At 46.4% G+C, this 22,597-nt stretch overlaps 1 protein-coding gene across 1 annotated transcript in view; it reads left to right on the forward strand.

Annotated features, from left to right (window-relative positions):
* camk1da (calcium/calmodulin-dependent protein kinase 1Da) overlaps positions 1–22,119 on the forward strand; it is a 48,808-nt gene extending 26,689 nt beyond the window's left edge. Inside the window, exons 2-11 of the mRNA XM_027020554.2 lie at positions 7,125–7,256; positions 10,936–11,010; positions 14,013–14,151; positions 14,395–14,521; positions 16,864–16,939; positions 18,767–18,879; positions 19,537–19,615; positions 20,421–20,508; positions 20,653–20,908; positions 21,040–22,119. Coding sequence (XP_026876355.1) covers positions 7,125–7,256; positions 10,936–11,010; positions 14,013–14,151; positions 14,395–14,521; positions 16,864–16,939; positions 18,767–18,879; positions 19,537–19,615; positions 20,421–20,508; positions 20,653–20,908; positions 21,040–21,170 — 1,216 coding nt within the window. The 3' untranslated portion in view covers positions 21,171–22,119. The remainder of the gene's footprint in view (positions 1–7,124; positions 7,257–10,935; positions 11,011–14,012; positions 14,152–14,394; positions 14,522–16,863; positions 16,940–18,766; positions 18,880–19,536; positions 19,616–20,420; positions 20,509–20,652; positions 20,909–21,039) is intronic.
* Positions 22,120–22,597: the final 478 nt, after the last annotated feature.

A 22,597-nucleotide genomic window follows, 5' to 3' on the forward strand; every position in this document is an offset into this window, starting at 1 on the left:
AAAACACTTGCCCATGGTACTGGAGTGTGGGGCCTCTTTAAAACACTTGCCCCTGGTACTGGGGTGTGGGGCCTCTTTAAAACACTTGCCCATGGTACTGGGGTGTGGGACCTCTTTAAAACACTTGCCCATGGTACTGGGGTGTGGGACCTCTTTAAAACACTTGCGCCTAGTACTGGGGTGTGGGGCCTTTTTAAAACACTTGCCCATGGTACTGGGGTGTGGGGCCTCTTTAAAACACTTGCCCATGGTACTGGGGTGTGGGGCCTCTTTAAAACACTTGCCCATGGTACTGGGGTGTGGGGCCTCTTTAAAACACTTGCCCATGGTACTGGGGTGTGGGACCTCTTTAAAACACTTGCCCATGGTACTGGGGTGTGGGGCCTCTTTAAAACACTTGCCCATGGTACTGGGTTGTGGGGCCTCTTTAAAACACTTGCCCATGGTACTGGGGTGTGGGGCCTCTTTAAAACACTTGCCCCTGGTACTGGGGTGTGGGGCCTCTTTAAAACACTTGCCCATGGTACTGGGGTGTGGGGCGTCTCGCCCTTGCCATCTGGCTGCCTTGTGCGGCCTGTATGCCAGCCTGGGCACAGACACAGGCCTGAATGGAGTGGCCCATTGGCAGGGTTTCAGCTGAGTTACCTGGGAGCCTGGTCACACTTCCCCTGCACTGCCCTCCAGTGTTGATTACACACATGCAGCATTGAGAAACCGACACAGTGGGACCGTTGTAGCGGCCCCTGAAGCGTGCGCACAGGGAGGTGTCGTCTGTTAATAGCCTTGAGCGTGCGTGTGAAGAGGTGTTTGCCTGGTAATGGCCTCTATCGTGCGTGCAGGGAGGTGTATTGCCTGGTATTGACCCCTAGCATGTGTGCAGGGAATGTGTTTGGCTGGTAATGGCACGTACCATGCGTGCAGGGAGGTGTTTGCCTGGTAATGGCTCGTACCATGCATGCAGGAGGCATTTGCCTGGTAATGGCCACTGCCATATGTGCAGGAGGTGTTTGCCTGGTAATGGCCACTGCCATATGTGCAGGAGGTGTTTGCCTGGTAATGGCCTGGTGTTTGCCTGATGACTTCCCAGCAGCAGACTTGCACTGCACTCTGTTCACTGCTCATCACGTTGTGTTGCTCACTTTCATTAAAGCTCAGGTGGTGCAATGTGAGCAACCTTAACTTTCTAGCACCCAGTCATAGCACCCAGTCCACTGCAAAAATAAATAAGTCTCGGGTTCAGTTCTCAGAGATCCACTAACAGTCCATATTTTGTTTTGACCCAGCTCCCAGCACACCTGAACACCTGACTGTCTCTGTGCCTCTTGGACTGTCAGACTCTGTTTTCTAATATTTGTTTATTAGAGTTTCACATATTTTGATGTCATTTTGATGCATGAAATAATCTCAAGGTCCATTAAAAGTAAATGTAACACAGTATTAAACATCCATCATGCACTATGAACAGCCTACTGCTGTGGATGTACTGTACAGTCTTGGTCACACCTACACTGATGTCTTTCTAATGTGCTCTGATTTCACTTGTGCTAACTCGTTAGGACTGAGTCAGCAACAACCACAGACAAGAGCCATACCCTTAAAAAGTCTTTTAATGTTTTAAATTATGCTAATTTATAAAGACATCAATTTAAGAATGAATGGTGCATTGAATTGTGGTTAATGGACAAGTAATAGAATGAGTAGTTAAATAATTAAATGTCACGTCATAAAATTCAGAAGCGCTGCATTTCATTTGTTGCATGTTAGCATCAAACTACATGGCATCTGTCAAGGTGGCATCTTTCAAGGCTGGCACTAGAGCAACCTTGCCTCTAGTGTCAGTGCCATTTCTGTGGTATTCAAGGAGCTAAAAGACCTGAAATCACAATGTTCTCAAGGACGCCACAATCCTGAATGAGGCCACACTTGACGTGACATCTGTTTTACTCTCTTTCTCTTTATTTTTCTCTCTTGCAGTTTCCTTATATGAGACAGTGACGAGTGGATTCAATGTCTATAATTTGTCAGTGAATCCCTAGAGAGCACCTCAGGACTGCATAGGAACACTTCCCTTTAAGTGAAGTGTGTGTGTGTGTGTGTGTTTTTGTGTGTATGTGAAAGAGAGAGAGCGTGAAAAAGAGAGAGAGAGGAAGTGATTGAATGTGACTCACTCAGTGGTTCCCACTTTAACTCTATTCAGGTTCACTCTCACATCCAGTTTTAATGAGTTGTACCTGTTGATGTTGAATCGTGCCTCTTGTTTCAGGGCTGTTTGCATGGTTTGCTCTTATCTCTGTCTCCAACAGACATGAGAACACACACGCATATACACACATACACAGGCACGCATGTAGAGCCAGACACAGTTCCAGACACAGACCGCTGTTTCATTTTCAGTTCAGGCACAAGCTGCCTGTCTTTATGCACAAGGGAGAAAAATGTTTTGCACAGGGGAGAGAGGTCCACCAGTACATTACATGCTGCATACACCTCCTCTTACACACATTAAATATGTGCATAGACACACACACACACACACACACACACACACACACACACACACACCCTGGTAGGGTTATTTGTTCTTTGTGTCACCCCCTGTTGTGTGAACTACATGGATATTACATCACAAACACAGCTGAGGCCTACATCGGATCAACAGCTGTGGTCTGGAGAGAAAAATTACATGATTTCGGTGTGTGTGTGTGTGTGTGTGTGTGCGTACGTGCATGCGTGTGTGTGTGTGTTTGTGGTCCACTGGTCCAGCTACTACCTGTTTAGGTTATTATTCATTGAGCCCATCCTGCTGTACGTTTTGAAATGATTTGCCCACGTGTGACCCATGACCTCAGGTTCACTGTGTCTGTCGATGACTTCAGTGGCCAGCAGCAGAAGTACAACCAGTATTCACATCAAAAAAGGAAAATGAAGCAAGTAAAAAACAAATGGAAAAAAAGCACAACAGATGATTCTCAGTATAAAAACCAAATAACACAAAGCAAAGCGTGTGTATCACTTCTGATGAAATCAAAAATAAATAAATTGTACATCACTGAATGGGCTCAGTATCTGTATTTGGATTTAAACTGACTCATAGCTAGCAAACACTCTAACACTACACTATGAGAGGCCAACATAATCGTCTGAGAGAAAAGAGGACATGTGTCCTAAGAGATACTGAGCCGCTACTTCAACAGGGCCGTGCAAATCAATCAGTGAATGTAAAGCTTGCTTCTCCTAGCCAGAGATGTTAAGTCCAGTAATGACCCATGACTCAGTGTGATGACCGTGAAGGGAACCACCCACAGAGACTGGAGAATTCATCACCTGCACATTACCGTGACTGGCAGTCGGCCCACAGCACAGGCAACATGGACCACTGAGGAAGTGCAGGATGAAGACAGCCTCCTCTTCCTCACCCCCCTCTCCCACTCTCACTTCATTCTCATTCATTTCACAGCGCCTAATATCTTCTGTGACGGCTTTGTTGGAGACGTTGCTGGAGCGTGTTACCCTGCCCCTCTGTTTCTCTCTGTCTCTGTCTTTCTCTTTGTCTGAGTCTACCATGATCCCTCCATGCAGACAGAGAAGGCTGGAAGCTACAGAGCCAAGATGAGTTGATTTTGGCTGTGATGCATATTTTAACATATGAGCTACCTAAACAAAAATAAACTTAGGTTTGTGTGTGTTTGCGTGGGAAGGATGGGCAGATAAAATCTTTTATAATGATTGCCTAAAACATGAATGGATTATACAGTATATGAGGACAGGCATCTTAATGGGAGACTGTGTGTGTGTGTGTGTGTGTGTGTGTGTGTGTGTGTGTGTGTGTGTGTGTGTGTGTGTCTGTCTGTCTGTCTGTCTGTCTGTGTGTATGGTGCACACAACATTGAGCCTTGAGGAATGCGTTCTGTATCCAGATCCGTAGAGATCAGTCGTGCAGGTGATGGTGTAGCGTTTTAGTCTCAAAGCACCTACGTCCGCCCACGCACTAAAACGTGTAGCAGAGGCAGGAAGGCAGACGGGAGTAATCTGTGCATTTTAATGAGGATTTCAGGGAAAGATTTGTCACTTGTCCAAACAGGGCGTTTTATTGTTCATCTGACTTGTGCCTCTGCATACGGGGGTGTGAGTACAAGAGTGTGTGCAAATATCAGTGTGAAGGAGCATTTATGTGTTCAGCCCTCTTGGTGTGTTTGTGTGTCACGCACAGATTGCCTGGACAAATATTCCGTTTAATTCCCCACTGCATGTTCTTTAAAGCTTTTACATCTTGTGGCAGATGGTAGATGAATCCCGGCTCCTGTTTATCCCTTCAGAAACTTCATCAGCACACGGGTGTTTTCAGATGCCAGCAAGCAGACACAGACTCCTGGTCTGGCATGGTGTCGCTGTGACCAGTGCTGCTGCCAGGATCAGGAGGGCGGAGATGCTCACAGAGCCCCCAAACCAACAGGCCGATACCGATGGCACCATCTTACAGTCTCAACTTCAGAGAGCGCAGCTTTAGCGCTAATAAGGCAGTACCTGAAAAGCCAGGGTTCGTATGCAGTCATTTTAGGCCAGATAATCTTAAACCAGGATTTGTGGCGGTAATCTTAAAACAGGGTCTTTGGCAGTAATCTTAAACCAGGGTTCGTGGCGGTAATCTTTAACCAGGGTACGTGGCAGCAATCTTAAATCAGGGTTTGTGGTGGTAATCTTAAACCAGGGTACGTGGCAGCAATTTTAAACCAGGGTTCGTGGTGGTAATCTTAAACCAGGGTACATGGCAGCAATCTTAAACCAGGGTTCATGGCAGTAATCTTAAACCAGGTTACGTGGCAGCAATCTTAAACCAGGGTTCATGGCGGTAATCTTAAACCAGGGTACGTGACAACAATCTTAAACCAGGGTTCGTGGCGATAATCTTAAACCAGGGTACGTGGCAGCAATTTTAAACCAGGGTTCGTGGTGGTAATCTTAAACCAGGGTACATGGCAGCAATCTTAAACCAGGGTTCATGGCGCTAATCTTAAACCAGGTTACGTGGCAGTAATCTTAAACCAGGGTTCATGGCAGTAATCTTAAACCAGGGTACGTGACAACAATCTTAAACCAGGGTTCGTGGCGATAATCTTAAACCAGGGTACATGGCAGCAATCTTAAACCAGGGTTCATGGCGCTAATCTTAAACCAGGTTACGTGGCAGTAATCTTAAACCAGGGTTCATGGCAGTAATCTTAAACCAGGGTACGTGACAACAATCTTAAACCAGGGTTCGTGGCGATAATCTTAAACCAGGGTACATGGCAGCAATCTTAAACCAGGGTTCGTGGTGATAATCTTAAACCAGGGTACATGGCAGCAATCTTAAACCAGGTTTCATGGCGGTAATCTTAAACCAGGGTACGTGGCAGCAATCTTAAACCAGGGTTCATGGCGGTAATCTTAAATCAGGTTACGTGGCAGCAATCTTAAACCAGGGTTCATGGCAGTAATCTTAAACCAGGTTACGTGGCAGTAATCTTAAACCAGGGTACGTGGCAGCAATTTTAAACCAGGGTTCATGGCGGTAATCTTAAACCAGGGTACGTGGCAGCAATCTTAAACCAGGGTTCATGGCGGTAATCTTAAACCAGGTTACGTGGCAGCAATCTTAAACCAGGGTTCATGGCAGTAATCTTAAACCAGGTTACGTGGCGGTAATCTTAAACCAGGGTACGTGGCAGCAATTTTAAACCAGGGTTCATGGCGGTAATCTTAAACCAGGGTACGTGGCAGCAATTTTAAACCAGGGTTCATGGCGGTAATCTTAAACCAGGTTACGTGGCAGTAATCTTAAACCAGGGTACGTGGCGGTAATCTTAAACCAGGGTTCATGGCGGTAATCTTAAACCAGGGTACGTGGCAGTAATCTTAAACCAGGGTACGTGGCAGTAATCTTAAACCAGGGTTCATGGCGGTAATCTTAAACCAGGGTTCATGGCGGTAATCTTAAACCAGGGTACGTGGCGGTAATCTTAAACCAGGGTTCATGGCGGTAATCTTAAACCAGGTTACGTGGCAGTAATCTTAAACCAGGGTACGTGGCGGTAATCTTAAACCAGGGTTCATGGCGGTAATCTTAAACCAGGGTTCATGGCGGTAATCTTAAAACAGCGCTCAGATGACACTCCTTGTGCTTTGTTGTGCAGAGGGATCCTGTGCGTTTATATGTTGGCTGACCCTGCGGACCAGTCCATTATCGAGCTGTCTGAGCTCCATTATGGTGGTGAGGAACTGTTAATTCACTGATGGACCTGATTAATCAGTGAATGTCACTCTGGGACTCAGCTACGGTGGGCTGGGGGAGGCAATGTTTTTAACTGTATGAGAATTGCATACTTTTTCCTCTCCGATATTTGGTTTTCTTTTTTAAGGTTATTTAGCAAGCCAGCCATTAGTGACCTATGAGGAGGTGTAGAAATAATTTTAAAAATCTTTAAAAGCCTCAGCATTTGGAGTGGTAAAAAGATGACAGTATTTCCTGAGACTTGAACAGGATATTAGTATGAATATGAGCTGTATGTGAGGACATTACACACAATATTACTGAAATACTGCCAAAATGACATATACCGCCAAAGTGATGCAGTAGTGCAGTACAGAGTAAAACGCAGAGTGTAGAAAAAAGAAGAATACAGAGATGGAGGTAGAGAGAGAAGGTGGAAGTTTTTTGTGTGTTTGTGTGTGGGGGTGCGTGGGTGTGTGTTTAGGACTATCTGGTTTGATAAAATGGCAGTGAATGTATAGCACCTGTCCTGAAAGTCCATCGTTATTCTGACAGAACAGCATTATTTCTATTAAGGTGTGTGTGTGTGTGTGTGTGTGTGTGTGTGTGTGTGTGTGTGTGTGTGTGTGTTTGCAGGAGAAAGAGAGAGAGATTGGACATCCATTCATCTTCTAGTCATGACAGCATTAAAATCACACCATAAAAAAAACCCTGTTTGCATAGTGTGCTCTTGCATACAAGCACACACACACAGAAAACGTCCTTGGGCTCCACAGAGAATTAAGCGAAAGAAAGACAGGTCCTATATTTCAGCGCAACCTTTGTAATGAATGATGCAAAGCGATTTTCTTGCCTCTCTCTCGTTGTGTTGCAGGGGTGCGTTCTCAGAGGTAGTCCTGGCTCAGGAGAGGTCCACCGGGAAGATGTTTGCAGTGAAGTGCATCCCTAAAAAAGCCCTGAAGGGGAAGGAGAGCAGCATTGAGAACGAGATCGCTGTGCTCCGCAAGTGGGTATACACACACACACACACACACACACACACACACACACACACACACACACACACACACACATACACACATCACATCTCACACCATGTACCTCCACTGGGCACCTGGTAGACTTCTTCACTGCCATTTAACCCCTGTTTCTATGGCTACTGTGTCATCTGTTTTCATGGGAGTGTGTGTGTGTGTGTGTGTGAGAGAGAGAGAGAGAAGTGCCAGCAAGCATCAGAGCTTCTTCTCCCAGTACTCCTGCACAGTGCCCGTGTCCACAGTGTGTCCAGGCCTGACTCAGTGTCGCCCTTTCTCCCGGCAGCCTGGCTTTGCCCACACCAAGGCCATGGTCTTCTCAGTGGGGTCTTCGCCAGGTCTTCTGTCAGCTCATGTGTTGATTGCTACTTTGCGATTGTGTTCATTTCTCCATGTGCTGGATAATAATGTCCTTTTAGCTTTGATGAAGAAACACGCAAAGTCTTGGTGAAGTTTTAGTGCTGACAGCCGGAGAACATGTGCTTATTCAGCATAAACCATCTCAGAAGAAGAACCTTCTTTAAAGGTCTTCGCGTGGGTGCTCTCACCCTTCACTGGCCACACTTGTCTAGCAATCCTTGCGTTATCCCTGTTCCAGCGCAGTGAAGGTCAGACATGAAGTTTTCGTAATACTTAACGTAGATTGATTATGAACACAGAGCGCAGTACATAAGCAAAATCTAAACGTATCACTACCACACTCCCCCACTCAGATATTATGGAAAGTGATGTTTCTTTTGTGCTTGATGTTCTGTGTTTTGCTAGTAGAACCCACACCAGACAGGTGGTCTGGACAGCTCAGCGTGATCACATGCTCCATGAATAAATGCTGTTATTATCACGCAGGTTAGGAAGCTAAAGGAAAATACTTAGAGAACATTGCCCCCACCTAACTGGGATCTGATAACTGGTATACTGGTTCACGCCAAAGCACAGATTTTCATGTTGCATCACAGGGTGGCTGGTTAAAGCGTCCTGTGTCATGCTGAGTTTAAAAGACAGGTGAGACTCCTCCGCCAAGATGTGAACAATGCGGACTGTGCTGCATGCAAAAACACACATACACATCTTAGTGAGTGTGTGTGTGTGTGTTGACCATAGCCAGTGCAGTGCGGCTCTATAATGAATATGAAAGTCTGCTCCTGGGTGTTTGCCGTGTGATTTTTGCTGGGAGGGTTTTTCTTTCCTATGAAGGTGTGATTAAGAGTTGTCACGGCAATCGTGCTCAGGTGACTGATGCTCTGCTTTGTCTCCGTCTTCCTCAGGTCATATCTTAGCAACCAGATGCGTGAAGGACATCTCACCATAGGCCTGTTATTAGATTAAGGAAATACACATGAATAACAGGACTTACACTAAATGAGGACATACACATACACTGTATGTGTGTTTGTGTGTGTGTGCGTGCGTGCGTGCGTGCGTGCGTGCGTGTGTGTGTGTGCGTGTGTATCTGTGTGTGTATGTGTGTGTGTGTGCGTGCGTGTGTGTGTGTGTGATGGTATATTTATTTTTCAGATGTAATCTTTATGGCATGCTTCTGAGGGAGGGTTCTCCAAACGTAATCAATAGGATTTTACTCCAGAGAGAGATTAAATAAAAAAAAGAATAATAACAGTATGCATTCAGGAAAATATGCAGAAAGAAATGGCATCTGCAGTATCTGCAGATGCCGTGACAGACGGTTCTCTGTACTTCACTGTGATGAGACGCCCTGCTTTACGCTGGCTAGCACCCCTCACCCCTCCAACCCCAGTCACCTGCCAGACAAGTTCACTCCCCATGATGACGCTGGGCACCATGATTCGTACACCCAGCAAGAGATCTCATGCTTATTTGAAAAAGGAAAGGCAACTGATCTGTTAGGCCTTCTCACATTCGTTTGTTACAACGATACATAATTGTGATTGCTACTGCTCTGTCATGCCAAGCCATTGTGGAAATTCTCTTTCTTTTATTTGAACATGGATAAGGATGTTCTCTCCATTAGTCCCGCTTTCTTTTTCTTCCTTTCCATGCCCCCCCCCCCAGTCTGTTCTGCGTCGCTCCCTCTGTAATTAAAGGACATGGTCTCAGAAACAGAACTTGAGTCATGCTGCTCTTTCCTGCCCACTCGCTGTCAGGGGTGGGACGAGAGGGGAGGACAGGGAGCAGAGAGTCTGCCAAACACGACACGGGTACCGGCCTCAAACAACTCAAACAACACAGCCTCACCAAACAGCTCAATTGAAAAAACAAAATCAGTGTTTTCATAAAAGAAAAATGTCAATGTGCAGGTAATCTTCCCATTTCAAAAAAAAAAAAAAAAAAGACTTGTTCCTTTCTTTCTCTGAAGCTTGTTTAGAAAATAAATGTTACTCTCCAAGTCACTTATTAGTTCTCTGCCGGTTGTTTGAAACCAGTTCCAGAGTCTAGTGGCGCCTAGGCATTAGGACACAACATTTTTATAGCTACTTGTGGCTCAGATATTGAGGCCTGTACATACATAAGCTATATCAACAACAGCTTATGATGTGTGCCCGCATTTTGCATTTGCATCATTCTGATCATCCGAAACCCAGATGAGAGGGCCCCCCTCTCTGCAAACATGGGTCTGCTTTTCCCGTGCACATGCTCTGCTTGCACTACAGCCGTGCACCTGCTGCTCAGTACGTGCACTGTGAGTGCCACACAGGTAATAGCTTGGTGCAAGCAAGCCCAGCGTCTCCCTTTCCGCGTCTTCCAGCTGTTGACGTGCTGCACGGGCTCCATTATCCGCGGGAGCGTACTCACGTCCCGGCTCGCTCGTGTCACTGGCTGGCCTGCCGTGCCAGCTGGAAGACGATCAGCAATCGCTTAAAATGCAGCGCTCAATTCTGCATGCACGTATCCACCGCGAAACCGTTACCATGACGAGAGAGAGAGAGAGAGAGAGAGAGGCATTAACTACAGGTGCTGAAGAAATGGATGTGGAGCAAGAAAAGGAGGGAGGAGGAAGGCTGAGCCATGTTTAGCCATGGTGTTAGTGAGCTGTCCATTGTGTGGTGGGCATTCCTGCGGCACCCGGCAGCTTACGGCGGTCAAGTTCAGTTCTGAGAAGCTCAAGCAGGCATTCCGAGATTTCCCTGTCAAATGCCGTGTTGAAGCTTTCCACTGAGGCTGGGAAAAGACCTGCCAGATGGAAACTTCTCGCATGCCGCACTCTGTCCATCTCACAACGTGCTTTCTAAGTAGAGCTGTTTCCCAACTACTCGTGAGTTCCTGTGCAGTGAACATGGTTCTTGCCATGGACACCCAACAGACTGACATTTCAGTCCCAGTAGAGCTCAGAAGTCCCAGTTTATTTTGACAAATACCTTTCGTGATTTGAAGCTCAACATGGCATCTATGTGATCTTGGCTTTTCGTTTGTTTCTTCCCCTAAGTATCAGTTTTATAACCCCAGTAGTGTTTCGGACTTAAAATACTGATGTCAGCAACACCTTTGCAGTCTTACTGTGAGGATACCTTAAACCCTCTCTGCCCCAGGACTTGTACATGCATAGAGAGGTATGTGTGTGTGTATGTGTGTGTGTGTGTGTGTGTGTGTGTGTGTGTGTGTGTGTGTGTGTGTGTGTGTGTGTGTGTGTGTGTGTGTATATGTGTGTCTCAAGTTTATTTTTCCCCTTCTTTTCAGAATTAAGCATGAAAATATCGTAGCCCTAGAAGACATCTACGAAAGCTCTGATCACCTGTATCTGATAATGCAACTGTAAGTATGCAATACATTTCACCCTGTGCATAACTGCATGAGTGTCAATTAGATACTTTATGATTGGAAGGCTTTTATACTGATTAATTTAAGCTTCTCAGTATCTGTGTGTGTGTGTGTGTGTGTGTGTGTGTGTGTGTGTGTGTGTGTGTGTGTGTGTGTGTGTGTGTGTAAAATCCAGAATGGCAGGTGGAGCTCTGCCACTCAAGCAGGCCATTACAGTAATTAGACCTTGTTAACAAATAAGAATCCTTACCAGTGATCTGGTGCTCTAATAGCACAGGGGATGTAATAGAAGACTAATGCTTCATAATGTGAGCAATCAAACTTATTTCGGCATGCAGATGCAGAGGAGAACAGCCTAATGTCAGGAGCAAAAACTCACCTGCACCTTTTAAGGCAGCAGAGGTTTGCATTTGCTTTCAGTTTACATGCAGAGGGGTTTCGCTGCACCTACAGGGGAAGAGGAGTTGGAAAGGCAAAATGCCACATAAAGTTCTCATACTGGTATTCAAGAACTTACTGCCAATTTCCACTGTGGGGGTTTCTAGAAACTGTGGGTGGCTCAGCTCTCCTACACACTCTCCTACACACTCCTACACACACACATACACATACACACAACACACACAGTCAGCTGTGGGCCAGTGTGATCTTTACCCAGGTGTAATGGTTTTATCATGATAAGGTGAGGCAGTCTGGGCTGAGAAATGGGACATAGTACCAGTAACACGGGGATCAAAGGTCACATTGACCAACTATAAGCCGAGACAAACCGAGAGGAATGTCCTTCCACTGACCAGCGCTTTATCTCAGAAATATGTGCACGTGTATATGTGTGTGTGTGTGTGTGTGTGTGTCTGTGTGTGTGTGTGTGTGTGTGTGTGTGGCTATTGAAGCTGAGAAAAGAGAGAGGGAAAGCAGAGAGAAGGGTTGAGAGAAATCTAAGAGTAACAGAGAAGGAGCACAAGAAAAAAGGACAGGAGGAGGCTTTCACTGTACGGTTAACACACATTTACGCTAGAACACACACAAACTTGTGTCAATTTGAATTGCTCGGGACAATCATGGAATAGGTGACATCAGGTCCAAGTGCCATTCAGAAGGAGAAGGACATGCTTCGACCAGCAAACCACTTCACTCTGCCATTGTTCCAGCTGTAAACCAGCTAGCATTAGCGGTCTAGATAGAAAAGCTGTTTGATACAGCTCTGAACATGCAAACACTGGATGTGATAAGTTTCAAACACACTGTTTAAATTAGATAGCAAGCCTAGCTGTATGATGACGAAAGCCTGAGTTCTTGAATATCAGCCAGCTGGTGTGTCCGTGGTGATAGGGTGATGCTACGGTCACTCATTATGTGATCCAACGCACCCACGCACCTCTGATCAGGTGGGGTTTTTGTAGTATTTAACTGTAATTAAACTGTGGTTAAGAATATATATATTTCCAAAACCTATTCTTGCTTAATGCTTATCAAATGACAGATCTTTTGTGCCACAAAGAATGTTTTGAAATCATATGAACAGAGGCTTTAGAAATACATTTAAAAGTGTATGAAACATTGAAGCGTGTTACCGTGGTTGCTGTCAGTGTTTAAGCTGATGCAGCTGATTGACGTAGTAGCGTATAAAGCACTCTTAGGTACTCATGCTAAGAGGGTGGGAGAAGAGGGCACCACAGGAGAAGATCTAACTCAATTCACCCCCCCCCCCCCCCCCCCTTAGAAAACCTAATTAGAATTTAAATTCCAGTGTTAATTTGATAGCTCGTTAGGAGCTTGCTCGTGCATTTCACATTAATGGTTGCGCATGTGTATGTGCAAGCATTTGTGTGTTTAAGAATGAAAAGTAAAATGTATCTTAGGGATGATTTATGTGTGCCTGTTTGCGTGTGTGTGTGTGTGTGTGTGTGTGTGTGTGTGTGTGTAAGAGAGAGAGAGAGAGAGAGAGAGAGAGAGAGAGAGAGAGAGAGAGAGAGAGAGAGAGAGAGAGAGAGAGAGAGAGGATACTGACAGGGATGTGGACAGTACTCCGGAGACAGCCTGGAGGTCTTGCCCGCTCCCTCAGGGTCCTACTGTACCATCTGTTTAAATTCCGGGATTGAGTGCACACGCACATGCAGATCACACACTCAAGGAGAGTGGCCAAAGTGGAGCACATCCGGATTAGTGTCCCCAGACTAATCTCCAGACCCAGACTCTAGACTAATCTCTATATCCAGACTCTAGACTAATCTCTAGATATAGACTCTAGACTAATCTCCAGACCCAGACTCTAGACTAATCTCCAGACCCGGACTCTAGACTAATCTCCAGACCCAAACTATAGACTAATCTCTAGAGCTACACTTTGGACTAAGATCCAGACCCAGACTATCATCTCTCTTGGCTTTAAGACGTATCTGTACGCTCCTCCTCTCTGCAGCTTTGGCCATTCTGTAAGATCAGTCTTGCAGACCTCATGCGGCAGATAAAATTATTCATTTTCATAAACATTGTTCTAATGAAAGTCTGCTTTTCTTCGTTAAACCTCTGAAATATTCATTTGATGAACTGAAAAAAATAATGTTAAGATAGAAAAAGGTCACGATAACAGCTGATTATGAAATAAAAAATGTAGCCTGCTGTTTGGATGGGTGGGTTTGTTCTTGCCTTATGCCATCGCTTTTGAAGCAAGTCTGTCTGATGTTTTAATGGTGTTCATAGGGCTTGATTTGATATGGTTTCCTTAAGTTCTAACACCCCCTGGTGGTGGTTTATTATAAAGGCTTATTATGCACTCTCACACGTCACTCTCTCATCTAAGAGATGCTTCGCTGGGAGCTGCGGGCTGTCCGCCAGCATCTGTAGTTTCTGTAGCTCTCTACTTTATGCTGACGTCCTGGGACTCCCTCTCTCTCTCTCTCCCTCTCTCTCTCTCTCTCTCTCTCTCTCTCTCTCTCTCTCTCTCTCTCTCTCTGTCTCTTGCATTCTCTCTCTCTCTCTCTCTCTCTCTGTAGGGTTTCAGGGGGGGAGCTGTTTGACCGTATTGTGGAAAAAGGATTCTACACAGAGAAAGATGCCAGTACGCTCATCAGACAGGTCCTGGACGCAGTTAACTACCTGCACAGCATGGGCATTGTACACAGAGATCTGAAGGTAACACACACACACACACACACACACACACACACACACACACACACACACACACACACACACACACACACACACACACACACACACACACACACACACACACACACACACACACACACTGACTCCCCCTCATCCTCCCCAACACTCACACTCACACTTGTTTACATTCTTGCACATTAATTGACCTTTCTTGTGTGGATGTATGTGTGTGTGTGTGTGTGTGTGTGTTCTCTCCCTCCACAGCCAGAGAATCTACTTTATTTTAACCCTCAGGACGGCTCAAAGATCATGATCAGTGACTTTGGCCTTTCTAAGATGGAAGGCACAGGGGGCGTGATGTCCACAGCCTGTGGTACGCCAGGATATGTGGGTAAGGGAAGAAACACACTCATATTGACACCAGTGTGAGCTTGTTGAATTCATCAGTGTTTAATGTTGTGAAGGTCACATGTGCCCAGTGTGTGTGTGTGTGTGTGTGTGTGTGTGTGTGCATGCGCGTGTGTGGTGTTGACTAAATAACATCATGTGTGTGTGTGTGTCCTGTATCTGGAGCTCCTTTTCATCACAGCCTCCAGATTAGAGCAACCCAACCACTCTGAGCCAGAATGGCTAGGCATGGTGCAGCATACCAGAGCTGTAGTCACTCTCACACACGTTTGCCAACAGCATGTCTTTTTTCAGGGGGTGTTTTTCAGCTTTGGAGGCTCACTCTAACATTTAGTTAAGCGTCAGTCCGCTTTCAGAGAAGGCTACATTTAAAAAGCAGTGTGGATAGAGTTTATCGCATGATTTTCTGCTGTTATTTCCACATAATCACATTTGTATAATTAATTTTGGGTTTATTTTGTGGACAGAACTTGCATTGTTTGGAAAAGATGAAAGTTAGAAGACTTTACAGCATAATTTATATCAGAATAATAATGGAAGTAGATGCTGAGAGCTGTTAGCTGGTCTTGATTCTGCAGTCTGTTCAGACGTTTGACGCTGGGTCATATAGGTAACGACCTCTTAGGCCTCCACTGTGATTACATTCTGTCTTCCTGTCCCGTCTGCTCATTCATGGTGACAGTGTCGTCAGCACACCCGTGACTACACACAGTGGGCAGAACTGGGAGCATGTGCTGATGTCTGAACTGCCCTGTGCTGCATTTTTCTTTTACAGGTGTGTGTGAGAGAGAGAGAGAGAGAGAGAGAGATCTTTGTCGCTTATTTTTTTGCAAGTGTGAGTTTTCCAAGTAGATAAATAAAGCTGGTCCTGTTAAATACACTGTTGACATCATTATGATAATTGCTATTTGTGTGTGTGTGTGTGTGTGTGTGTGTGTGTGTGTGTGTGTGTGTGTGTGTATGCACGTGCGTGCACGTTAAATCACCAGGTATTCCTCCTCGTGGTCTCACACTCTTGTCACACTATATTTTAGATTTGACTTGATTTACACTCCACAGGAGAATATATAAAGATGTCAGTCTTCTCCCTCTCTCTGCCTCCCTCCCACTCTCTCTCACAGTTTGCACTTCTCTTATGGCGAGAACTGTGCTGATGCTTCTACTACAGATAGGTGTCAGGGAATAGAACTCCATTCATCCATTCATTACTCCAGATTACGGCAAGATTACGCTGGCCCGACTCAACAGACATTCATATTTTATTGCTGATGCCTTACAATGCACATTGCAGCTACAGAAACCCTTACCACTATTACCACTATATATATATATATATATAAATGCATATATACATATATATATATATATATACATGTGTGCGTGCATGCAGGTGTGTGTGTGTGTGTTTACCACCTTAAGGAGGTTGCCTCTCTGTTTAGAGTTGCCTCTCTCCTTAGTGATGACAGTCTGCCTCAGGTTTTCATGTTGAGAGCGCTTTTTCCGAACGGCTTTCATAAGCAGCGGAGTCCTTAAGCGCACCATCGCTCTCGCTCTCCTCCCAACACAATAGGCCAGTCTAGGATTAGATGGGCTTTGAAGCACAGAATAGAGGCCTTTGTGGAGGGAATGAAAGCTTGTTTCCTGACTGGAGGAAGGGAAAAGGGGAGAGAGAGGGAGAGGCAGAAAAGAGAACAAGCTGTCAGATGACGAGAGCGAGTCGAGACCTACCCTACCAGCCTCCTGGTGCATGCTGGGATTGATAGCTGTGTGGGTGCGGACCGTTGACAGCCTCTGTAGTTTTCAGTGTGAGCGTCTCTACAAGTCTGCCCCTACCTGTTCGGGTTCACGTCAGTGTTACTGTGACCTGCTAATCGCATCGGTCTCCAAACTCAGGTTTGCACCAGCGCCCAACATGCTCATGGGAAATCTCCCTGAGTATATGGAGCCAGCCGGTCGGTGTGTGTTCCTTCTGTGTGCAGTCACAGCCTGAGAGGGTTAGGAAGTGCTGCAGGTGAATGGATATGGTCTGGCTCACGCGTCCAGGCTCACGTGTCCAGGTTCGCGTGTCTAGGCTCACGTGTCAAGGCTCATATGTCCAGGCTAACGTGTCCAGGCTCAGGTATCCAGACTCATGCATCCAGGCTCACGTGTCCAGGCTCATGCATCCAGGCTCACGGGTCCAGGCTCGGGTGTCCAGGCTCACGTGTCCAGGCTCGCGTGTCTAGGCTGATGTGTCCAGGCTCACGTGCCCAGGCTCATGCGTCCAGGCTCACGCGTCCAGGCTCATACGTCCAAGCTTATGTGTTTTCTCTCTCCTCTCCTCAGCTCCCGAGGTGCTAGCTCAGAAGCCCTACAGCAAAGCCGTCGACTGCTGGTCCATCGGAGTTATTGCCTACATCCTGTGAGTACTGCACTGTTCCTTCTTACCCCCACCACTCCCCTCAGTTTAAAATGAGCACCCAACCAGGCAGCCCATGTAAACAATAAAGCCACGACCAACCCTGTGTCCCAACATCTACCAGCTTCCATCCCAAACATTCATGTGCTTTGGTGGGCTGGATCAGGTGGGTTAGCCTAAGTTCAACATTAATCCCTTGAGGCCTAGGGGAAGTCCAGGAGCAGGGCCCTAAGCTCGCTCCTTTCAGAGCTGTGTGGCCTTCACTTCGGATTCCTCACAGATGTTGTTTTCCACACCACTCCTTATATAGTGTTTATGTTTTGGTGCTGGTTTAATGTTTCTGCATGATTCATTAATAAAGGTATTTAATGTCCCCTGCCAGAAAGTGTGTGTGTGCGTGTGTGTGTGTGTGGTGTTTGGAGGGTGGTAGATGGTAGAATCATCATTTTTTTGTCTTACATCTTGCTCTGTCACTTTCTCATGTTCAGCCTATTCCCATTAAGAGAGTATCACAAGCATGAGTATGTGTGTGTGTGTCTGTGTCTGTGTTTGAGAGAATAAGTTAATGGTACATTGTTCTTTCCCTCCCCGGACATGTCCTATAAAACCTTCACACAGCTCCCTCTCAGCCGTGGTACGGAGCATATTTTGGCTACTTAGGCATTTATCTCAATTAGAGATTCCTGAAACATGTTTACTCTCTGCGCGCTTGCTGCTCTCAGTCCCTCAAGACTTTACAGGATCAGAGTTCATCATGTCCACCCTGGCTTTCTCCCTTTAGCTGTACTGAGGCAGGGGTTTGCTACGACTTACACCAGTAGTGTGTGTTAATGTGCGCTGGGGGCGGGGCTTGCATTTGTTTACTATGTGTTTTTTTTTCTAGAACACTGACATACAGGGCTGTGTTAAGATCTACCTGTTGCCAGTGCTCCTCCCTTAGCTGCCTCCAGACAGGATCCCTGACCTCTGACCCCATCTCACACTTGGCTGGCCTCCTTTCAGCTGTGACGATTTCTCTGGCACCCAGGAGAGAAGCTCTAATTCTCTTAGCATTTATGCAGCTAACGTTATGTCACGAGAGAAAAACACAAAGCTCATCGGACTGAAATCGGGCAGGAAATTGCACCCTGTCTCCCCCTGCCAGGCACGGCTAGCAGACGCGCCCGTGCGGCAAAGGCGTTTTAACTGCTTTGATGATTGGGGGGAGACCTATTCCTGGAAAAGTATGTTTTAAAATGCTTGTTTGCTCAGACCTAATCATCCGTCTTCTTTCCGAGCAGGCCATGGGCTCCACAGCCAATTAATTTCACATCCTTATATGTATTTACTATGCAGCACCACGCGCGTGCACAGACTCTGTGGCTTCGTAGCATCTTCCATTTCTCTTGCCTTTGTACCTCCAGACTTGGAGTGAAATTGGAGGTTGAAGTTTTATACCTACAGCTGTTTTTTGTTTTTTTTCCCCAGTAGCACTTATAGTCCATAAAAAACCCTGAAGCAGGCTTGGCTCACACCTCTGTGAGGGCTGTCCACAGAGCTTGTCTGGACTCAGAGGGACAACCTGGCACATCAAGCCAAAGCAACAGAAGGGAACCTTGGAAGTGTTGAGAGTGATCGTGTCTGAGGCTTTGCTCAAGCGAATGAGAATGCGTGCATTTACGTGGGTGTGGGAGTGGTATGGTGTGGGCCTTAAGTGATTTAAACATCCAAAATCTGTGAGAATCTCGCTAGTTGTGAGAGGTGATTGAGGACAGAACTGTAGGATGTTCATATCCACCTTGTCCATGTGTATTAGTGAAGCCGGATGGTCTTTCCTGTGTCCTCTTTCAGGTTGTGTGGTTATCCTCCATTCTACGATGAGAACGACTCCAAACTCTTTGAGCAGATCTTAAAGGCTGATTATGAATTCGATGCACCTTACTGGGATGATATATCTGATTCAGGTGATCATTTGTATTTGTGTGTGTGTGTGTGTGTGTGTGTGTGTGTGTGTGTGTGTGTGTGTGTGTGTGTGTGTGTGTGTGTGTGTGTGTGTGTGTGTGTGTGGCATAGCATCACTGGAATGTATTGATATAAGCAAGTTCACAATGCTGCACAAACATGTGCACATAGGTTAACAAGCACACACACATAGCTATGTATGAGTAACCTTGTGGTTTTAACCCAGGGAAACGTTGGTTTTACCGTAAAGTGTCTTATTACTAATCCTGTTTATCCTCTGACAGCTGGTTCCAGTTTTAGGACATTACTCATCTATTATATTTGTTTCCAAAATTTCAGTCTTGGATAGTAATGGTTATTTGATAAAGCCTCCTGCCTTGAACTGCTATTTTAGTAATAATTCTTTACTGCTATGACGCAGAACAAGTACCTTTTTAAAAACAGTAATATTAAACCTAAATTTTAATCTCTCATGACCGCATACCAGGTCCTTCTGGTTCAAAAATGTTTATCAGTCTGCATATTTGAATTAACAAGTGCTTGCGGCTGCTTATGACTAAAGGGTGAGTGAGTGGCTTTGTGTGTTTTACTGGTTGCTTGAAGTGGCCGTGAAATGGCGCATCGCGTTTCTGAGGTGTTTGTCTTCGCTCCCTGTCCAGCAAAGGATTTCATCAGCAGTCTGATGGAGAAGGACCCAGCCAAGCGCTACTCCTGCGAACAGGCCCTGTGCCACGCGTGGTGAGTCTGGGTTTCCCAGCCTCGTGCCGGGCCTGGAGCCGGGGCTCACTGCTGGCCTCCGCTCCATCTAGCATGCACACTGCTGTAGTATCTGAGGGTGCAAGGGTGTTGGATGGTGCACGCATGCATGCGTGCATATGAGGAAGAGAGCCAAGGTCAGCAGATCCAGCGTGCTTTTGATCCTCTACCAGGATGGTGTTTGTTGCATTAAGACAATGTTGCGTGTCCACCACAGACAGGTAGATGTGTGGGTTGAGCAGATTGCAATCGATCCATTACCACATCCTGATTCTCCCGTCCAGGGCACAGGAAATCTGCTGAGTAAATACTAGCCAATCAGAACATGGGTCAGGCAGTTTGACCATGTGTGCTGAAATTCTTATTACCAGTTAGCATGTTGTGTAGTGCCCGACTTATGAAGCTGTTAGGAGGAATGGAGGGACAGAGATGAGAAACCGCAGTAGACCAAGGTGTGTTTGAGAGGGAGGGCAGAGCTTGATCGACAGTGATCACTGACTAGTGATAACATGAATAAATGACATCATTTGGGAAAATGGTTGATTGGTGGCTCCTTCTGGTTCATAAGCAGTTAATCCATCAGTTGTCTTAGCTATTTATGTGTTTTTTGAATTACAGTTTTTCTTATGGAAAAAAGATTTTTGATTGATTGATTTGCATACTCTTTTTGGGGCTGCTGTTCCAGAGAAATGTTATGCCTGCTACTAGAATCGGGTTTACAAAGTAAAAGCCCCATGGATACTAATTGCGTTGCATTGTGCTTTTATTTTGTAAATGTGTATTCCAGGATTGCTGGAGACACTGCGCTCTGTAAGAACATCCACGAGTCCGTCAGCCGTCAAATGCGCAAAAACTTTGCAAAAAGTAAATGGAGGGTAAGTCCTGCTCATGAGCTGATATTGTGACGCCGTTCAGCCTAGGAGATAAATGCGCTCCCAGCCCCTGACCAATGTCCTGCAGGTGGTCCCTCCTGCCCCCAGCCCCTGACCAGTGCTGTTGTGTTTGCATACCCATTGCAGCAAGCCTTCAACGCCACGGCGGTGGTGAGGCACATGCGCCGTCTGCAGCTGGGAAGTAGCATGGGGAGCAGCATGGATGCCAGCCAGCCTGGCACGACCCCCAACGCCCGCGCGCAGGCCACCAAGCGAACGCCCACCCCGCCGTCTAACCAGAGCACCACCACTGCCAGCCCCAACCAGAAGCCCGCTCAGAGCCAGAACCAGTACCACATCAACAACGTGACCACGGAGTCTCCCACCATAGCACGCAAAGACTGTAAGTGGGAAGTTTGTGAGATGCGGTGGTGTGGCTCGCTTGTGCGTGTGTGTGTGTGTGTGTGTGTGTGTGTGTGTGTGTGTGTATGTGTATGCATGTGAATCATCGACGTGCCTTGTTCTCTATTCCAGGTACGGCCCCTCCCCACACTTCCTGCTCTTTGGCATCTACAGCTACATCCCCAGTCACGGGGGCAGAGCCCTGCAGGCCACACCCCTCTTCAGTTGCCCCGGTGAGCACTGTGCTAACTGGGACCAAGTGACGCCAGGTCCTGCGGGGAGAGAGTTGGGAGGCCACTGCCCTTTAAGCCACGCCCCTCAGCCCACCCCCCGCCCTGCCGCAAGGACCGGCAGAGAACTCACCCACCCACTGATCGCCATAATGAACACTGAGAGACTCAACGCTGCACACCACTCAACGCTCACCACCAATCTGTCCCGCCATTTGACCTCCGAGCCATAAGAGGGGGGAGGGCACGGCGCATGCGGAGGCGGGACGGCCAGGACCAGCTCGAGACTTGATGAAGTGACACTTGTGTGGCTGGAAGGAGCGTGTTCTGTATGTGCTATGAATCACAGCAGCCATCTTACCCTGCAGATATGACTCAGACAGGACCAGAGGAAGGCGTGAGTGAGTGTGAGCGCGTCTGCCCGTAGTACTGGGCCGGACCGACGTTAAAACACACCTTCTTACTCTGCGTCTCTAGCTCCTCCCACCTTTCCCTTTTCTCTTTTCTCTCGCCGTTTGATTGGACAGAGATGGGTTTTTTTGGCATCTTTATTTCCAGAGTCTTTCTCTGGTTTTGTCTCGTGACCCTGCAGAAGTGCTTTAGAAACCCTGTGTGACTGTCCCGGGCTGTGAGTGAATGCTGTGGGAAGTGCTGGTGTCCTGCAGTGTCTGACTGTGAGTAGATTGTTAAGGTCTATAACCTCACATTGGGGTCACCGCAGACTTCAACTTAATTGAATTTGCAGTGTGTTTTATTACTTTTCCCTTTTTATTCAACTTTCTAAATCATGACAGTATGGCGCAACAGAAGAGTGATGAGTCATCTAAGACACTCATGCTAATTTTTGCCTCAAATATATTTTTTTTTAGTTATTACACCATAGGTACCCAAGCAGTGATTACTGAAGATGGTAGAACTGTTATACACTCTCACACAAACACACATGCACATGCACACACACACGCGCACACACACACGCGCACACACATGCACACACACACACACAAACACACACACAAACGCGCACACACACACATACACACACACAGCCCCTGAAAAGCCATGGCAACACGTTCGCTTACCCAGTGTTCCGAGTTCTCAGGGAATTCCACAGCTGCACTGGGCATCATAATGTTCATCTCCATAGCAACCCTTCCATGCCTTGGAACAGTTACATCCATAGTGACTGGACACCCAGGTCAGAGCCCTTGATGGATTAGGGGATATTCTTTATATCATAATTTAACATTACACCAACTTTGTCTTTGTTCTCTCTATCAGAGGCCCTGAGTGAGGCCATAATTATAATCATAATGTCCTTTTAACAGTATAACATTTTGATTTGGCCAGATGGTAAATACCTGGAAAAGTATACTGTAAATAAGAGAGGACCTGTATCAACACAAATCCAGAAGGTTTGGGCTTAAATTATCAGAAAAGGGCTAAGTCATGGCTTACTC

This window comes from Electrophorus electricus, chromosome 7 (genome assembly GCF_013358815.1).
Source record: "Electrophorus electricus isolate fEleEle1 chromosome 7, fEleEle1.pri, whole genome shotgun sequence".
NCBI lineage: Eukaryota > Metazoa > Chordata > Actinopteri > Gymnotiformes > Gymnotidae > Electrophorus > Electrophorus electricus.